This window comes from Callospermophilus lateralis, chromosome 13, assembly GCF_048772815.1.
Source record: "Callospermophilus lateralis isolate mCalLat2 chromosome 13, mCalLat2.hap1, whole genome shotgun sequence".
Classification (NCBI taxonomy): Eukaryota; Metazoa; Chordata; class Mammalia; order Rodentia; family Sciuridae; genus Callospermophilus; species Callospermophilus lateralis.
The window spans coordinates 48,028,099-48,047,081 of record NC_135317.1 but is presented as its reverse complement, the minus strand read 5'-3'; the positions used below and the strand labels follow the sequence as shown (position 1 = coordinate 48,047,081).

The following is an 18,983-nucleotide window of genomic DNA, read 5'->3' as shown; positions in this document are numbered from 1 at the left end:
GTGCTAGGAATCAACTCTAGGGCCTCCCGTATGTTAGGCAAGTGCTCTACCCCTGAGTTCTATCCTCAATCTCATATTCTAATTTAAAAAAAAAAATTACTATGTACTATGCTTGGGGCTCAATTACATAGGTCTCTACACAATTTTTTCCCAAAACCCTCAGCAGTAGTTGTTTGAAAACTGGTTTTAAAGCCTTTTTCAAATGTTAGCTGCAGCTTAATTATGTAACTATATATATACTTTTATTCACCTTTGTTTCAAAAGTTTTAGCTTTACAATGCAGAAGTAAGCTTCCTCATTAAACACATGTATTGAAACATATGTCTGGAGATAAAAATACAGAATAGAAAATATTTGAGGACTAAACCAATACACATAACTGGATTGTTATTACATATGTTTTAATTTCTAAATTAGGATACAAAACATCAAAGAAAATCAACTTCTGAAGATGGTCAATTCTTTTTTTCTTACTATATTATGGTCCTGGCATTTTACTAAACTGAATTACAGTTTGCCTTATGGTGATACAGGAAAAAATTTAAGAGCAACAAATAAGTTACAGGATATCACTACCACACACTAAACACATTTCTCGTCTAGCTGAGTGTCCCTTATAGTTTATCCAGGTGTGCTCTCAATTCATCCGAATCCGAAAGTTAACAGTAGGAATCAGCAAGTTTGTTTCCCCTCCCCCAGGCTTAAAATAAAATTATAGCTACAGGAAATTAACTACTCCATCAATGCCAACTGCTTCTAAAATTTATTTTTTGGTTATGAAGGTAATTTGGAAAGGTCTAATATCCATAAATCATCACTGTGCTTTATAATCCATTTTAAAAACAATTCTGTCTTTTTATGTATTTCATATGCCTCACTCCTATCCTAGTACCTGTCATTTTTTAGTACTGTCAGCAATATAACTATCTCATTTGTCTTTATTTCTCCAAAGCTTTCCCCTTGTCTGTGACTTTCTCAGAACACCAATGCCTGACAGTTTCTTTCTCTCCATAGAGTTTGAAGCCTAAAATTTCTATTACGTCGTTACTAAGGCAGAACACAGGGGTAGCTGCATGCACAATTTTTAGAACAGGAAAGTGAATGAAAATCAACATAATATCAGCATAAGCTCAGTGATGACAGGGCTTTTGGAAACATTTGCAACTTCTTCTGGTTTTCACTCATAGGATCACACACATCTGTCTGCACTAGGATGAGTTCCACCTCTGCCAGGCCTGCGGCAGACACGTCCCGTGAGCTCAGAAAGGCACACTTACGTCATTGGCCAAGGCCGCCGCACCATGGAGAATGGGCACCGGGCTCTGCTTCTCATAGTAGTGGAGTTTTTCATGAATCTGGAAGAAAATCAAACAAATGTGAGCTTACCTGCTAGCAAACAATCACAGATATTTAAATATTTTTATAACTGTAAATAGAATTGGATTCCTTGGACTTTTTTCTATAGCCACGTGTTTAAATAAACCTAAAGGTGGCACATATGTATACAAAATTCATCTATTACTGTGATCCAATATTTACTATGTGGAGTGAAATAGAAAAGCATCGTCATTAAATAGGACCGACCCACATAGAAATTAAACCTTAGGTTTTCCTCCTGAATAAACATGTCACGTTTCTAAAGCTCTATAATTTCTAAAATATATAGCTTGGATACCTCATGTATTATTTGTAGTTTATTTTCCTTAAAACATAAGTAAAACAAAGCAATAAGTCAGCAGCAACACTATGAGAGGTTGGCACGTAGGAGCCACCAAGAATCAGCAATTGGTGTGATGAATACCTGGGTATCAAGTCCAGAAACACCTTACCAAGCACTCTGTTCCTGTTACCTATTGCTCATTTATTTTTGAACTCCCTAACCTTTACCCCAAATTCAGATTTCAATGAAACAAAGAGATTCCTCATAACTAGAGACATTTCTCCATATTACAAAACATGTAACTTATATTAACTAAAAGGAATTTAGCCCTTCATTTCCTATCATTGTGACCCAAGAAACACAAAGGCAAGAATCTATTTTAATGCTACATGAGGCAAACTGAGTCCTTAAGAAAATCTCATACTAGAAAGTTGAGAAGTAAATGATGCTTCGATAAAGGTGTACCTGTTGGTACTTAAGTTTAATCTATTTCAGCTCTTACATAGGTGTACTTCATATTTTTTACTTGAAAACTCACTTTAGCAGCTTCTATATGTAGTTAAAGAAAATGTCCCACAATATACGAAAACCAGTTGCACCTCACAATTTCCTGTCTTTAATAGGTATCAAATAATATGCTTTTTAATTATACTCGAAGCTAACCAAACTCCCCTGTAAAAGTCTGGAAGACAGATTTTATTTTGATTAGCCAGAGGCTATTGCTAAGAGAGGATTTTATTACGTTTTTGGCAACCTGGTATATAATGTAAAGCATCCGGGAAAGAACTGTGACAGTTATGATATTACCAGAATGATCAGGACAACATTTTTACTTAATATCTTGGAGCCTTCAAACATTTATCACATTGAGGTAATAAACAAATTTTAAAGAACACAAATCATAAAAATAATAAGATCTCATTTAAGAAACTATTAAAGTATAGTTTGAAACAAAACCCAGCCATACTAAAAGCTAAGCTAAATTTGGTTAAATAATTATCAAGAATTAGGTCATTTTGACATATGCGATCATGGAACACTGAACTTAGCCTATTATAAAACTCATCCAGCTTTACTGCAATTACTTGTTTAAATGTCTTCTTCCCTGATATAATAAATATAGAAGCGTATACTTATTGGGCACTTACCAACATAAGTTACCTATATAACAGTTGTTAGCAATATTAACAATATAGTCTTTAATGAGTTTTATCTCTTCATTCCTTATCCATTAAGGGAACATGAAGAGGTAGATAGTAAGATTGTCTCACTTTACAGATAAACAGATATATAGGAGTTAAATAACTTGCTACACTCTCACAGACAGTAAAAAAGCCAGAACTGGACTCTCAAGCTCCAGCCATCTGGCTCACGTCAGAGCTCTTAATCACCCACTTTCCTGCCTCTCAGACCAACAAGTCGAGTTCCTCACTGGGTGCTTTCAGTGCTGAGTGAACGTAACCTGTACACAGGGCACGGAAAGGACTCAGGAGAGAGATGGCAAGGAATAGTGAAGGTCCCCAACAACTAAAAGGATTATGCTGGCTCCTCTCCATCCTTCTCCCTTATCTCTTCTTTCTGATGGTTCCCAGTTTTCCTGGATTAATACTGTAATTATACCCTAAAATTATATTCCCCAAAGAAACTGACTCTGCTTCTTCTGAGTATCTTATAAAAACAAACAGTTCCTCCTCCATCATCTTCTGGGTAAGCACCAAGTAAGATAATAGCCCACACCCTCACCTCCCCATCCCTGGACTTTGTACTATTATCAAGAATTTTCTAAATGTTCTTCAAGAATTGCAAAATGCTGGCAATCCCAGGTTGATACATGTTTTATTTCACTAGTCTTAAAATCTTAAAAATTAAGTTGGGAGGAAAGTTAAAAAATATATATACACGTGAAATAATTTTGAGCTATTCCTTGTTTCTAAAAATTAGTATTTATAATATCCAGGGAATAAAATCATTTTAAAATTCTAATAAAATAAATAAAAATAAACAGGTATCACCTATAGATACCATTCAAGGCCAGCCAACAAAACTTGCTGTGAGGCTGAAATGCTCTATAGCTACTTGTGCAACGTGGCTATTGAGCACTTGAACTGGACTAATGTACTTGGGAAACTGAATTTTTAATTTTATGTCATTTGGATTAATTCAAATTGAAATACATGTGGCTACTAGCTTTTCTGTTGGAGAACATAGCCTACCTTTACATTACACTCTCTATAATTTTCCTTTATAGTCCAGAAAAATTCACTAATATAGCTTGGCAAATTGCTCTGAGTAGGAACATTTTAAAATCCAGTAGACAGATGTATAACCAAAGAGGTAGCTTAATTATCAACACCTATTATTAAATGGAAGGCAAAATCTCATTTATTTTTAACTATATATTTCCCACAGCAGATCCAACCATATAATGATAACAGTGTGCTTTCATTTTTCTCCCGTGAGCATGAGGAATAAGGGAAGGAATTCAGGGAGGAAAGGAGTTAGGGAAAAAGATGTCTGGAGAGAAGACAGAAAGACATACCTACTCCACAGAAAGCTCCTAAAATAATGACATGCTGAAATATTTAAAATATACTATTAAGAGGACATTTCAAAATCTACATATATTATGCTGTATTAAACGGTGCATATGTATGTGTCCCTAAGAATTTGTTTTCTAAAGTTACAGTAGAGTTAGAAAAAGTCAGTTAAAATAAAAATCATTTCTATGTGGAACCAGTTCTTATAAGAAAGCTATGGTTACCTTCATTTATATATCTACTAAAAATTTTATTTTTAGTAAGGGAATTTGGTGTGAGCAATCTAATTTTAGTTATACACAGAACTTTTTTAAATGAAGCTTTCATAGTCAGAGTACGCATAGGACTTAGAAACTAGTCCCAACACAATCATTTGTATTAAACCTCTCAATGATGTGTAGAGGTATTTACACTGAAAAACTCCATCATGTTTTTTTCTAAATTATTTTATATTAAAAAACCAAAGCTATAATCCTTTTCCTGGTTTCTAAGTATAAAAAGCAGTACAAATAACTGCTTAGTAGTTTGAATCTCTATTATGTTAACCAGTAATAACCAATCTGGAATTAACACTTGTATGAACACATATATGCCATCTACTTTATTTAAAAAATGGAGGTGGGTGTGGGGGAAGATCTGATTATTAAATAAAGAAAACCCACAAGACACAATCACAGCCAAGAGAGCTGGAAATCACATACTATGTTGTGTAAAAATAATTTTTTTACATGTAATGGCTGGACTCTTTTTAAAAAATAATAATAATTTAATCTTTCTCCAAAAGAAAAATATTGGAAGTCAAAAGAAAAACGAGACAATAAAGAGGAAATTTAAACCTAAATAATAACAAAGAGGACAGAAGGAACAATACAGTACACATATTCCTTTCCAATTTGATATGCTTAACCTCTCTCTTGTAGTTAATTTTCACATGGCTAATAACTACCAAAAAAGTAATAAAATTCATATCGTTGTTTTGCTTCTGTCTTTAATGATAAATTTTGACTTAATATTGCTATAGATCTATACTTCATGTGAAATCAGTATTCATGCATTCTAAATTTATCAATAAGTTTTTAGTAGCTCAACACTATGACACATGCCTGTAATCCCAGCAACTTGAGAGGTTGAGGCAGCAGGATCACAAGTTTGCGGCCAACCTCAAGTAATTTAGTGAGGCCCTAAAGAACACACAGTATATAGTACATCATTCTTTAAAATTTTTTGAAATGCCTTATTGATTAATATCCTATTACTGAGACACTTTAAACATTTTTTAAAAAGAAAATATGATAAACACCTGCATACACAGTATCAAAGTCAAACATATTAACCTGGCATATTTGCTTCAGATAAGTTCATTATATTTTATCATTAGTGATATTGCTAAAGACCCATACTTCCATTCCTTCCTTCTCTCCTTCCTCCAAGGAAAAAGAATCATGCTGAATTGCTGGACATATTCTGCAAAAGAAATTGCTGGATATTTGGATTTTAAACATACAAACATCTATGAACAATATAGACTATTATTTATCTCTTTGATGCACATACATGGCACTATTTCCTTTACCACTAGATTTTTCACTCAATATTACGTTGATATATCTACATTGGCACATGTAGAACTAGTTGATTTATTTGAATAGTTAAAATAACATACTACCACAATAATTAACAGTATTTGCATATCCACACTTTGACCTAAAGCCAATACAGTTGTTTCTACATTGTTGCTATTGAATATCCTTTTACAAGACTCCTGCACCAGGACAGATATGTACAGGAGTTCACTGTTTTCTGTTCCCCTATACCTTTGCCAACACTTGGTGCTATCAGACTGTCTGGAGATGGCTATGACATGGAACCACACAGTGGATTTACTATATATCCTCTGAGATCTAGGACTTGCCTTTTCATCATAGTTTGTGAGGGAGGGAAAGCTTGCTGCTCCCCATTATCATTCTCCCCTCCACAATAACAGATTCACAGCTGGGATGTGGCTGCTTAGTCAAGGGCTACATGTCCTGTAATGCTCAGTCTTTCCTTCCCTTCCTACAGCTCAGTTAGTGCCCGGGATTAGTTGTCTAGCATGAAAGGTTAAGTATAAGTTCCAATGCCACTTCCAGGCTAAGGCCTTTAAAGCAAACAAACAAAAACAAAAATCAAACAAAAAACAGTATGCTTTTCCTCCATACTCTTCTCCTTATACCACCTGAATGCAGATTACAATAAGACACTAGGAGACAGCAAAGCACCACATGGAAGGAACTCGGGACTCCAAAATACCCCCTGGAGAACATCAATGCATCAGTTTGGCATCTCACTCTAAAGGATTACTGAGTAGAAACATATTTTATGCATGCATGCATCTAAATGTCACACTGTACCACATTCACATAAGTAAAAACATGCTTAATAAATGAGAGGAAAATGTTAGCTATCCTGATTTGGTCATGACACATTGTACACATATATTGAATTACAACACTGTAACCCATAAATTTGTGAATTTGCAATAAAAAATAAATTTTTAAAAACTTCCATTGTACCTACCATTACATTTTTTTGGACGGTTTGCCAATTGTTTATCCCATCTTAAATGCTGGCCCTGGGCAAACAGAAGTTATTTTAAAGTGGCCAAATATATCTAGATTTTTCTTCATGATTGTCCATTTTTTGTTTGTTTGATTGTTTCTTTTGCTGTACTGGGAACTGAACCCAAGGGCACTCTACCACTGAGCTCCCACGTCCCATTTTGTTGAAGGAGGGGACGGGGGCCTCACTAAATTGCCAATACTGGCCTCAAACTTGTGATCCTCTTCCTCAGCCTCCTGAGTAGGTGAAATTACAAAAACAAACAACTGCATCCGACTAGATTTCATTTCTTAAAAGAACATTCCCAATCCTAATATAAGAGGGAGTCCTGTGATTTCTTCAAAGTATTATAGTTATACTGTGTATACTGAACTTGCATCCATGAGAGGTTCTAACTTAATAGCATCATTTACTCTTCTCCACTTATTATTTATTTAAAACTCCCACATAGCTGGGTACCTATAATACCAGCTAATGGACGCTGAGGCAGGAGGATCAGCCTGGGCAATATAGTGAGTGCCTGTTTCAAAAATTAAAATAAAACAAAATGAATAAAAATTTAAAATATATTAAAGATAAACTCTATATACAAGTGTATCTGGACTTTCCATGCTGTTCAATTCTTTGTCTTTCTCTGAGTCAAAACCATTACTATATTTTTATGTACACTCTTAATATCTAGTAGGACAAAGCTTGTTAGGCATATATTCCCCCATGTGGCTTTTAGGATCAGTCTACCACCTACCCATATGTCATGGAAAACTGAGTTGCTGTGTCCTACCCAACATTATTATCTCTACATTCTAGGAAATTTTCTTTAAATCTACCTTCCAATTCACTTTTTTTCTCTTAAACTGTGTTTAATCTCTGAGGAATCTATCCAGAGTTACATGTGTTTTTCTTTTTGATGGCTATGGTTATTATTCTTATGGTTCAAAATGGTTCTTTTATGAATATTTTTGTTCTCTTTTTCTAGTAGTTCTTTTTTCTAATGATTGTGGCTTTCTTTTATGCCTTCCTATCATTTTGTAATTAATTAATTTATTTTACAGTAGAATGCATTTTGATATGCAGCACACAAATGGAGCACAGCTTCTCATTCCTCTGGCTGTACATGGTTCAGAGTTACTCCACTAGTGTAATCATATATGTATATAGGGTAATGTCTGCCTTTTTCTACCGTCCTTTCCATCCCCACAACCCTACCCCTCTCCCCTCACTCCCCTCTACACAAACCAGAGTTCCTTCATTCTTCCTATGTCCCCACCCCACTATGGATATCATTTTAAACATACATGTTAAAGGTATGAGAACTTCTATTATATAAGATGCTCAGGTTTTAACCTTGGTACTTGCTATGCCTGTAGGTTGTGACTGAGGTTAAACTGTTTTCTCATGTGTTTTATAATTTGGGGTTGTTAGTGCAACCTTCATGGGGCTTTTTAAGAGTCATCCAGGGGTTGGTGGTATATTCTTTTAGAAAATATTTTTATTTGCTTCTGATGAGTGACCTTAAAATCTCACCAGCCACTTGCTAATTTCACAGTGTAGGACTCCTGGATGGGGTGGATCAAAAACCTCACATCCAAAGTTATGGACCAACCAGTCCACATCACAGATTCTGAAAGTAGACTATTTTCTGTTACCACCTAATCCCAAGAACAGACAAAACAGCTTCTTTGCCATTTCTCTAACAGATAGTTGGAATTTTTCTTACCTTCTGAGATGAGAAAAGTAAGCCATTTTATGTGTGTCTCAGTACCAATTCCCCACCTTTAGTTAGCCTAAATTATAGGGGAGTGAGCCCCATCCCCAACCCAATCCCCACAACACAGATATAACTGGAGCTTAAGCAGTTTCCAGAAAAGTATTCAATTTACCACTCATTTCTGAAACTACAGGATTTCCGCCTATTTTCTTTTTCAAGCTTGGCAATGCATGTAAAGGAACATCCATCAGTACTAAGAAATCGCATGTATAAATATTGCTGTTTTGGTAAGAGCTATAGGGGAGTCATGTTGCAGAGTAATAAACACACTTACTTTCCATTCAGACAAGGTCTAAAGCTTGTACTTTCTATTTAACTAATAAACAGAAAATTAATAACCCCAAAAAATTAAAATTAAAGAATGTTTGCAATTACCCAGAATTTCTAGGTACTTGTTGTACCTAGAAGATTAATTGGTTGGGGCTGTAGCTCAGTGGAAGAGCACTTGCCTAGCATGTGTGAGACACTGGGTTGGATTCTCAGCACCACATAAAAATAAGTAAAATAAAGGTCCACCAACAACTAAGAAATATTTTTTTTAAAGGCTGGATTAATTATTTACTGTAAAGTAACTCTCACTTCTTAACAAGGCAGCAGTCGGTTCACTTATACAATATGAAAGGGAACAAAGTGACTTTTTAATAATCAGGAAAACAATTTAGGTTGATTTATATAGGAAGTTCAGAGTTATGTTCATTTGCTTGTGAGATTCATTTTTTTGGGCATTTTTACTTCACCTCAGTGTTTTTTATTTGTTTTGTTTTGTTTTGTTTTTGGTCTTTTTCATAGTGCTAGAAATCAAACCAAAGGCCTCACACCTACTAGGCAGGTGTTCTACCACTGAGCTATACCTCCAGCTTTTTAAAAAATTGAATATTTCATGTAATTTGGAATTACTTTTTCAAGTTACAACAAAGATTCCCATGCTTTTGTCTATGGGCCTTCTACATTAAAGGCTCTGTGAGTGCACTTATGTTCCTAAGCACAGTTAAAAAGCAATGTTTCGCCAGGCGCCGTGGCACATGCCTGTGATCCCAGTAACTTGGGAGGCTGAGGTAGGAGGATCACAAATTCAAGGTCAGCCTCAGCAAATTAGCAAGATCCATTTCAAAATTTAAAAAACAAAGTTCCCAGAACAATATTCAAGATAAAATGCCTTACATATCTTAGTGATTCAATTAAAAAAAAACTAAACTCGAATTATCCAATCCAGAAGCATATGAGCTGTCTTATTTTAAAACAACCCAAGACCTGTACATACATCTTTCACTACTCTCATACTACAATGATCAGATACAGCATTTAAAAATAAATCTAAATTTTAACAATTACTGAAGAATTAGGAACTGTTAATTTTTTTTTTTTTTTTTATCAAAGCAGTATTGGATGGTATTACAAATGAAGTCATGGAACTCAGCTTTCAACATATCCATAGAGATCAATTACATGTACACCAGAGATTGAACCCAGGAGTGCTTAAACACTGAGCTACATTCCCAACCCATTTTGTTTTGCTAAGTTGCTGGCTTTGAACTCATAATCTACCTGCCTCCACCTCCCAATCTGCTGTTATACAGGCCTGCACCACTGTAAGTGTACACTTTAACAAACATGCACTGAATCACAGGTTTAAAATAAAATTGTTTAGTGACTAAAGAAAGAAGGAAACGACTTAGCTGGTAGAAAGTTGCATATCTAGGGCCCATGGGCTAACTGAGTTTGGATGGCTCTCAACTGGTCCAGGATTTCCTGGAAATGGTATGCAAGTTGTTTACATGTCCCGTGTCACCCCCCCCCCACCACCACTAGGAAAACAATCCAAAATGCAGATGGATTGATGGATTGTTCCTGTGAAAAGGCTTGGTCCTTACCCACTAAAAAGAATAGCAAGCCATTAAAGAAGAGGAGACACATAACTCAAATTGTGCTTCATTCCACAGTCAAGAGGACACTGCCCCAGTGGGAACAGATTCCAAGAGAACTTGTCATGCTCAGGGTAGGTGCCTTCCGAGATTCCCCCAGCTCTCCTGTCTTTTTCTCGGCAGCCAGGTGGATTCGGGCAGCTTCCTCCTCCTCTCAGTACCAGCCTGTGGCCTCTGTGAAATAAGCTGGACTCTTCCCGACTGCTATTTTCCTTGTTGCTCCCAAGATGAGCATTTAGGCCCACTGTGTATTAGGGATGTCACTGCTATCCAGGATGAAGGAAAGAATCACAGAGAACTTACAACATTAAAAAATAGAATCAGAATAGCTTCCTGAGAGCCTTGAAGACCAATATCTGAGTTTAATTCCCAGTTCTGCCCCTTACTTGCTTTTAGGCAACTTATTAACTTACAAGGAAACCTTTGTTTCCTTGTACTTAGAAGAGATGACAACAGTACCTACTACATAGGCTTATGCTGAGAATTAAATAAAGTTGCCATTACAAGAGCTTCATGTTACCCCTGGAAACAGAGAATATCCAATAAATGGTACTTTAAGTCCCAAATCCTCCTCTACCCTCCACTGCTATTCTATATATGTAGCATAAAAGCAAGACCTAAAGATAAAAATCAGAGCAGAATTGGTACCATCTGTGCTCACAGAGAGAATATGTATTTCTGAGGGTCCAACTAAATGCCATCTCCTTTGACATTTCTTCAAAGCAGTCAAAGTTACAAATACAGAAACAAAAACAGAAACAGAGAACCTGAACAAAGGCAGGACCGCAAGGTTTAGAGAAGCCTGACAGGAGCACAGAAAAGGCAGGAATATATTTTGACCATACCACGTGGCAAATGATGGAAAGACTGAAAGAGCAAGTTGAAAATAACAGTGCGACTCCAGTCAGAATGAGGACTCTGAGGTAGAATCTACATGTTGATTTACATACGCACCAGGACCTGTCCTGAAGCAGCTTCACTCTAGTGTCCTATTCCTAAAGGAGAGAGGAACGAAATCCTCACACAGGAGAAAGCATCACAGCTAGATGGAAAGACTCTTAGAGAAAAAGAGTCACCACAGAATTCAGAGGCCATGAAAAGGCAGCTTCCATTGTTGTCTGCTATCATCTCCCTGTAAGAGTTTAAAGACCCTGTGCCCACAGTCCCAAATTCTACTGGAATCAATGTGGAAATGCATCATTTTGAGATGAGCTAGTATCTGGGGAATGCATTCCAATGTGACTGTATGGAAAATGTGTACTGGAAAAGAAGCAGACTTCATTCACAATGGAAACATCAGGAATCATAAATTAGTTGTCACTTCCTTATTTAGGTCTTTCAATGGCTTTTCATTGCATTAAAGATTAAGGGTACACTTGTCAATGCACTGGGAAACTCAAGCTAGCTTTGGGGCTCTGTAGAGCGTGACCCCTATAGAATTTGATTTCAAACCACGCTCCTCCATGTTCCAAACACAAGGAGTTTAGGCTAGGTCCTCCAATCTACAAGGTCCCTTCACTCTCAAGGTCTTTTCCTGTTTGCAATGTCCTTGATGCAGGCTGGGGGTAGCAGAGGTGGGTGTCTACACTCAATTCTGTGTCTCAACTCTAATGCCATTTAAAAAAAGAAACTCTCCCCCATGTTCCCATCTAACCAAAATTAGCTCTCCCACCATTGGTTCTGATAGCTATTCTTTTTGCTCATTACTCTTATCAGACTTTGTATTTTTGTTGCATTTATATGCTGACACCTATTCCTATGGGTAATGAAATTCTCAGATTAGGGAAAATCTATGAATTCACAAGTCAGGGACAGTGGTCCCTGGAGGTCACCACTTTGTCCCTAGCTCCTAGCCTGACAGACCATATAGAATACCTATAATTATTATGAATGATGAAAAACATTCTTGCAATGTTGGGTGACTGGTAAGACCCTGGGATCATGGTACAAAAGGATGGAGAGTGTAATTTTATTCTTCTTGCCCCCAAATTTATAACTAACACTCAAAGCTGAGAAAAAAGAATTAAATTCCACACTCCAAGGAAAACATACAAGAAATAAAAATATGAATCTTTTTAGAACTTAAGAGATGGATGAAATGTAGCCTCCCAGTATCTTCTCCTCCATCATCTTATCTGCCACTTTCCTCTGGGGGGGTGGTATGGGGGGGGGGACTGATGAAAGAAAATTATCTTACTGGAATAGGAAAAAAGAAGAACAGGAAAGAAGAGTGAGAATGGGGGTAAAGATAAGGAGACTGAGAAGGTCTTCTCCAGCTCCTACGCACAGGCAGCAGACTGGCTGGTTGGGTTTTGGTGCCTATCTAATAAAGGGGAGAAGAGAAGTGAGGAGAGAGGGCAGAATTTTTAAAAGGGACTGGTCACGCAGACTATTGTTTGGCCCACAAATAATGCAGGAGTTTCCCAGGGGTCAAGTGGGCCCCACTGAAGACAGCTGGGCTTGAACCACTTTGTTGAGGACCAAGCCAACAGCACTGCAAAAGGCTCTGGATTGCACCAACTGTGCACCCTACAAGAGACACGGCACTTGGGCACTTGCCAGTCAGTGTTGGATGCCAGTCAGGATGCCAGTCAGAGTTGGCTTGAGGAGAAACAATAATGTGGCTAATTAAGGAAGAAATACTTTCCCATTCCCTTTTTAATTTTTTTTTTTATTCTCCCAGCCAACACACTAGAAAAGTAGATCTCTTTTCAGAGTGAACTAGTCCATCTCCCAAGGGTGGGGCAGTGTAAGATAAAAGAACACATGGGGCCCCATCTCCATGTCAATTCCCCACCCCTGACTGCCACTAAGGAGAGGGAAAGGTTGAGATTTAAGTCAGATACAAAGACAAAGGAGTATTAAACTGGCCTTGTAATTACTGAAAACGCCTTAGACATTATAGATTTTGCCAGAAATTTTGTTAAAGGAGAGAAAAATTAGTTTCAGTGTAATGCATTTTTATGCAGTAAAGAAGAAAATTTAAATTGTCTCTTAATTGAAATAAGTTGCTTGATTTATTGGCAAGAATGTTCTCAAACCATTATGGTCTCCTAACCTCTTGACACTCTTAAAATTTACTTAGAACCCATAGTCCTTATATGCATTGTATCTATTGGTAATTCTAGTATTAAAATTAAAACCAAGAAATATTTAGATTAATCTATTCAAAATGAAATGTTAAAATAACATGTTTATAAAAAATAAACGTATTCTCCAAAATAAAAATTTCAGAAGAGTGGCACTGTTTCACAGATTTGCAAATATCTTTCATTTTTGGCTGAAAAGGAAAGACCTAAATTGTCCTATCTTCTTCTGCATTCAATTTGTGGTGTATATTGCTTGCATTGAGTACATGGAGAAAATCTGACCTCACACAGACTTGCAATTGGAAAAGAAAGACATTTTAGTGGCCTTTTAAGCTAACTGGAGATATTCATTGATACTTGTGGTATAGATATGCAGTGTCCCCCAAAATCTCATGTGTGAGACAATGCAAGAAAGTTTAGAGGTGAAATGATTAGGTTTTAAGAGTTTTAACCTAATCATTGTATTAATCTCCTGATAAGGATTAATTGAGTTATAACTGTATGCAGATAGGGGGTGACTAGAGAAGATGGATCCCTGGGGATGTGCCTTTGGAGTATATATTTTGTGAGCTGAGCTTTGTCTCCCTGTTTCCTGGTGGCCATATCCTGAGCTACTTTCCTCCACCACACTCCTGTGCCTTGATGTCCTGCCTGCAGCAATGGAGTTGCCCACATATGATCTGAGACCTCTGAAACGGTGAGCCCCTAATAAACTTTTCCTCCTCTAAAATTATTCTTTCAGGTGGTTTAGTGCAAAAAAAAAAAATGTGACTAAAACAATACTACACCAGAATTGGAGAGATGGTGATTTCTCAGAGGTAAGATGCAAAGTGAACTCTGCAGCTATATCGATGAACCTTCCACACTTGATGACATTACCGTCACCAGTCTCTCTGCATTCTCTATGGCTCTTACCCACGTATGGTCTTGTGGTATCATGCCCTAGTCATGTAGAAAATATTACTTCACTGAGTTATGCAGACTTTCCAAATGTTCACCCATTTCATGGTATAACAACAAAGATCACATTTGTTAATAATACCACCAATCTCATTGGGAAAAAAAAAATTAAACACCAGGAAACTGCCAATCCTCATGGTACAGCAGATACAAGTTTTTTAAAATTCTAATATTTGCATGAAAGCTGGAACTTTATCATTGATGAGAATATTTTGTTGTTGTCTTTGGAATAGCACTCACTTTGATCATTTGGGTGAAAAAAATGTCTTCCAAACACCAGTCAATCTGAATAAACTATCTTAGAAACCTAGAGTTTCTAAAGGTATCTTATGAAAAAAGCAGGTGATACAGTTCACAAATCACAAAATCCCACAGGAGCTTTGGAGGTGGGGGGGCAACCAGAAAGCTGGTTTGCAGCAAAGACTTGTACTCAAAGGTTAAGGTTAATGCAACTAATAATTTTCACTGCTTCATCAACACATTCTTAATTAAATTAAAATGGTGCATTTTTCCTCTTTTTTTAATGTGGTAAAGAACATAAGGACCCATTGGTGGCCCTTAAGTAGTACTAACTAGTACCACTTGGTATCATTTGGTGTCTTGGCCTCCATTTGTGTGATAGCACCAGCTAGCTGTACCACCCAACAGTGCTTTTTCCCAACATTACAAATGTCAACTCAGTGAAAGAAACAAACTGCATCACAATATTATCATGAAAACACTTCTGACACTGTGGAACCCCTGAAATGGTATGAGACCCTCAGAAGTCCCCAAATCACACTTTGAGAACCACCACTACACATACAAACTCTGAATGAATAAGTGTAAAACTTCTTTGTGGCTGCACAACTCCATGACTTACATAATTCTAGGACAGGAATACTTTCTGCCTGATGTACACTGTCTTCAGAACTTGGCATTTTACCTGAAGCCACACGTCCAGGTTTGTGATGTGCATTACTGTCTGAACCAGGTGACCCTTTTCCATAAAACATCACAGTTCTGAGATCTGAAAGTGGTGACAAGAAGCTTTAAGGAAGTCTAGCATAATTTTAATGAATTCACTTACACAGAGTCACAGATCAGGTTTTAGCATTTCATGAAATTTAAGTTCGCTCTGTCCCTTGATGTTTCATTATTCACATTTTTTTCCCCAAAGTTCTGACTTCAATGCCTTTCATTCTGACCTACTTCTGCAACAGCAAGGTCATTTAAGCTTAAGCAATTTATGACAGTGTCCCAGACCAAGTGCTTCTGGCACCTGCCCAGGACTGCTTTTATCATCTTCTCTTATTTATTGCACCTCTTCAAAACTGTCCCTTTTTTCACACATCGACATGTGTTTTTCAATTGTATATTTTAACTTTCATATATTTTTATGCTCCAAAATGCAGTTCCATTTTTCTGCTTTGTATAACAACATAAAATGTCATCTGCTTGCACTGCTGCCATCACAGACAGTTGGGATATTTTAAGGCACTCAAGAGTGTGTGTCTGTAGTGGTAGTAGATTCTGAAAAACAGTAGTGCCCTTCCCCCACTCTTATATAAAACACAGCTACCATTCCTCTTATTCCTGGCAGTTACCTAAAATGTTTATCTTCCTATGAAAAACATTTTTCACTGTGAATTCATTTTTTAATAGAAAATCAAAGCTGCCATTATACATCAGCTCTTCAGGCACGAGTAATCAAATATACCTTTCAGTCAGAAAGAGAAAATCTTTTAACACTTTACATGTAGGAAGATGGTCCCTAGGTGGATAGATGAAATTCAGAATCAAAACTAATCATTTTAATCTTGTACCAAAACAAATTTTCCTATCACCTGAAAGGCTACACATCCTAGGCTTCAAAAATCAAAGTTAAAAATGTGTGCAGTTTAGTTCTAGTAAAAAAATAAATAAAACCTCATTTTCTAAGAAAATTATTTCCAAATTTTCACTCTATTAAGTCCTTAGATTCACATGGGTACTAATGTTAAAATTCATGTATAGAAATGAAATTGTAAAATTATTACTATGTCCTTCTACTGGCTTCCAAACAATCTCATGGTTCAGACCCAAAGATTCATACATTTGATTATTTTCAAATGACAGAAAGCTAAAACACATTATTAATATAGTTTAGAAGCCCAGAAAACCAAACCACAATTCACAAAACAAGTGAATTCAACCATTGGGGCTGAATCTATCAAATCCTGAAAGCAAGCTGACATTTTCTCTTAGATCAATTAAAACAAAGCAGAGTTTAATACAAAAACCTACATGGGACAAGTTCTGGCCACAGGGATATAAAGATAACTCTCTGAAGGAGCAGAACAATTTTTCCATCAAATTAATATTCTATGTGTGAAATATTAACAATTCCATCAAAGGTAAGAAAAGCTACCTTGAAAACAAAGAACAAGGTTGTCTAGTTTCCAAATGGTAAACTGAACCGACAGATTTATTACCTATTCCTATTCCTACTCAAAATTCCACTTAAGTGACTAATTTTTAAAAAAAAATGTCTTTTTAAAAAAATGCATAACAATAGCAAGAAATGCCATTAAAAGGCCAGGAAATAGTGGAATATTTCTAGAAAATATGAAGATTGTAGGAAAATCTGAATCCATCTGAGTCATTGTATTCAAAGTCTGTTCTCACTGCTTAGAAGTGGACAAGTCATCAGAGATGCAAACTCACCACACCCAGAGAAGCAGAGGTTCAGAGAGAGTAATGGAAGGATATCAACTCAGTGTCCAGCCACAACCCACTAAGTGCTGTGGTCAGCAGCCTCTAACACGGCTGTCAAGGAGTCTCCCCTCCCAGCACTCGTCCTCAGGGGGAACCAGTTCCCCTGTGCAGACTGGATCTGGTGACTGGATTGTAATGTACTGAAACAGGCAGAAGTGATGTGATGTCCTCCCTGAGATGAGGTTATAAAAGGCTGACTTCAGTATTGTATACATGTGCATAATGCCCCCTCTCCATCCTTCCACCAGTGGCACCATCCTAACATCTTTTCCTCAGTGTGACCCTCCTGCTTCCCCAATTCAAGGGACTCACCGGGATTTCATTGGACTCACCTGGATACTCCAGCATGATCTCCCAATTTCAAGATTCTAAATTTGATCACATCCGCAAAGTCCCTTCTGCCATGTAAAGGTTCCAGGGATAAAAACAGACAGTCTCACGGTCAGGGGAAGGCTCTGTCCTGCCCACCACACTTACCTTCCAATTCTCCTGTGATCTGTTCCCCTCTTTCCTGTCAGAACACACTCTCTACACTGCTTCCCTCCCACTCACTGAACTCTGATCACTTCAAGATTTCCCAACTTAGGGACTTATTATTCCTCCTGTCCCAAATGGTCTATCTCCACCAAATGGCTGGCTCCTTGTCATTAGGTCTCAATTAAAATGCCACCTCTTGAGAGATGTCTTCTGTGATCTGAACTATGTTTTTCACATCACCCTCTTCTGTTACTTTGATAGTACTTACAGTGAGAAGTTGTTTTGTTTTATTTTGTCACCTCTTCAACACAAGTTCTATGAGAACTTGGTATTGTCATGCTCATCCCTATGTGCTTAGGGTCTAGAATACTGCAGGAGATTTAGCATATACTCAAACACTTGACTCATAAATCAGGTGGAATAAAAAATACTTGGAGTTTGATTGCTTGTAGTGAGAGAAGGACACGTCTGGGACAAGTCCTTCACTTCCAGAAGTGGAGGAACGATGCTGTCATTTGCTGAAATTCAGAATTCTGAAGGACAAAGACCAAAGTTAAAAGAGATAATCAGGTCTTTAGTTTTAGGTGCATGAGTATAAGGTCCTGAGAGACATCCAAGTGGAGAAGTAAACAGGCCATTATTTATATAGGCCTGACTTTCCAAAAAAAAAAAAAAAAAAAAAACTGAAGGCAGAGGTTTCAAAAATCAGGGAATGTAAATGGTAACTTGAAATGAGCCAAAGTGAATAAAATCTTCCAGGAAGAAAGTACTGTGCACAGGTTGAGAAGTGGAGCTGTATCTGCAGCTTATCTTAGCCCAGTGCACCTCCAACAGCAAAGGCTGGGTAAAGGAGGAGCCTGTGAGAGAGACACTAAAGTCAGGGAAGAAACCCCAATGATCCTGGCATCTCATAAGCCTAGAGAAGAGTATCTTAAGGATACTTATGAGGAGACAAAATGAAGGTATTCCAGAAGTGAACTAGTATCTTCTCATATGCGCAGCTAACTTTTCACTCTTATACTTTCCTTGATGGGAACTGGTAAGTGAGTAGGGGTGCTACAAAGGGGGGCTCCAAACATAGACACCTAAAGGAAGAAGGCAGTCACCTTGCAAGTACAGCTTCCATTAAAAATTGATGTGGGGTGGGAAGAGGGGTGGTGGAGAACACAGTAACAAATGGCTCGATACAAAAACAGGATTCTAAAATGCTCTTGGCCTATCTGGCAATTCTTCTCC

General features: G+C 37.1%; 1 protein-coding gene across 4 annotated transcripts in view; it reads right to left on the bottom strand.

The window, feature by feature from the left end:
• Positions 1-18,983, bottom strand: part of Mpp7 (MAGUK p55 scaffold protein 7) — a 235,856-nt gene that overhangs the window by 82,486 nt on the left and 134,387 nt on the right. For all 4 annotated transcript variants that reach the window (XM_076831406.1, XM_076831405.1, XM_076831408.1 and 1 more), the window contains one exon: positions 1,278-1,355. In XM_076831406.1, the coding sequence (XP_076687521.1) occupies positions 1,278-1,355 (78 nt within the window). The remainder of the gene's footprint in view (positions 1-1,277; positions 1,356-18,983) is intronic.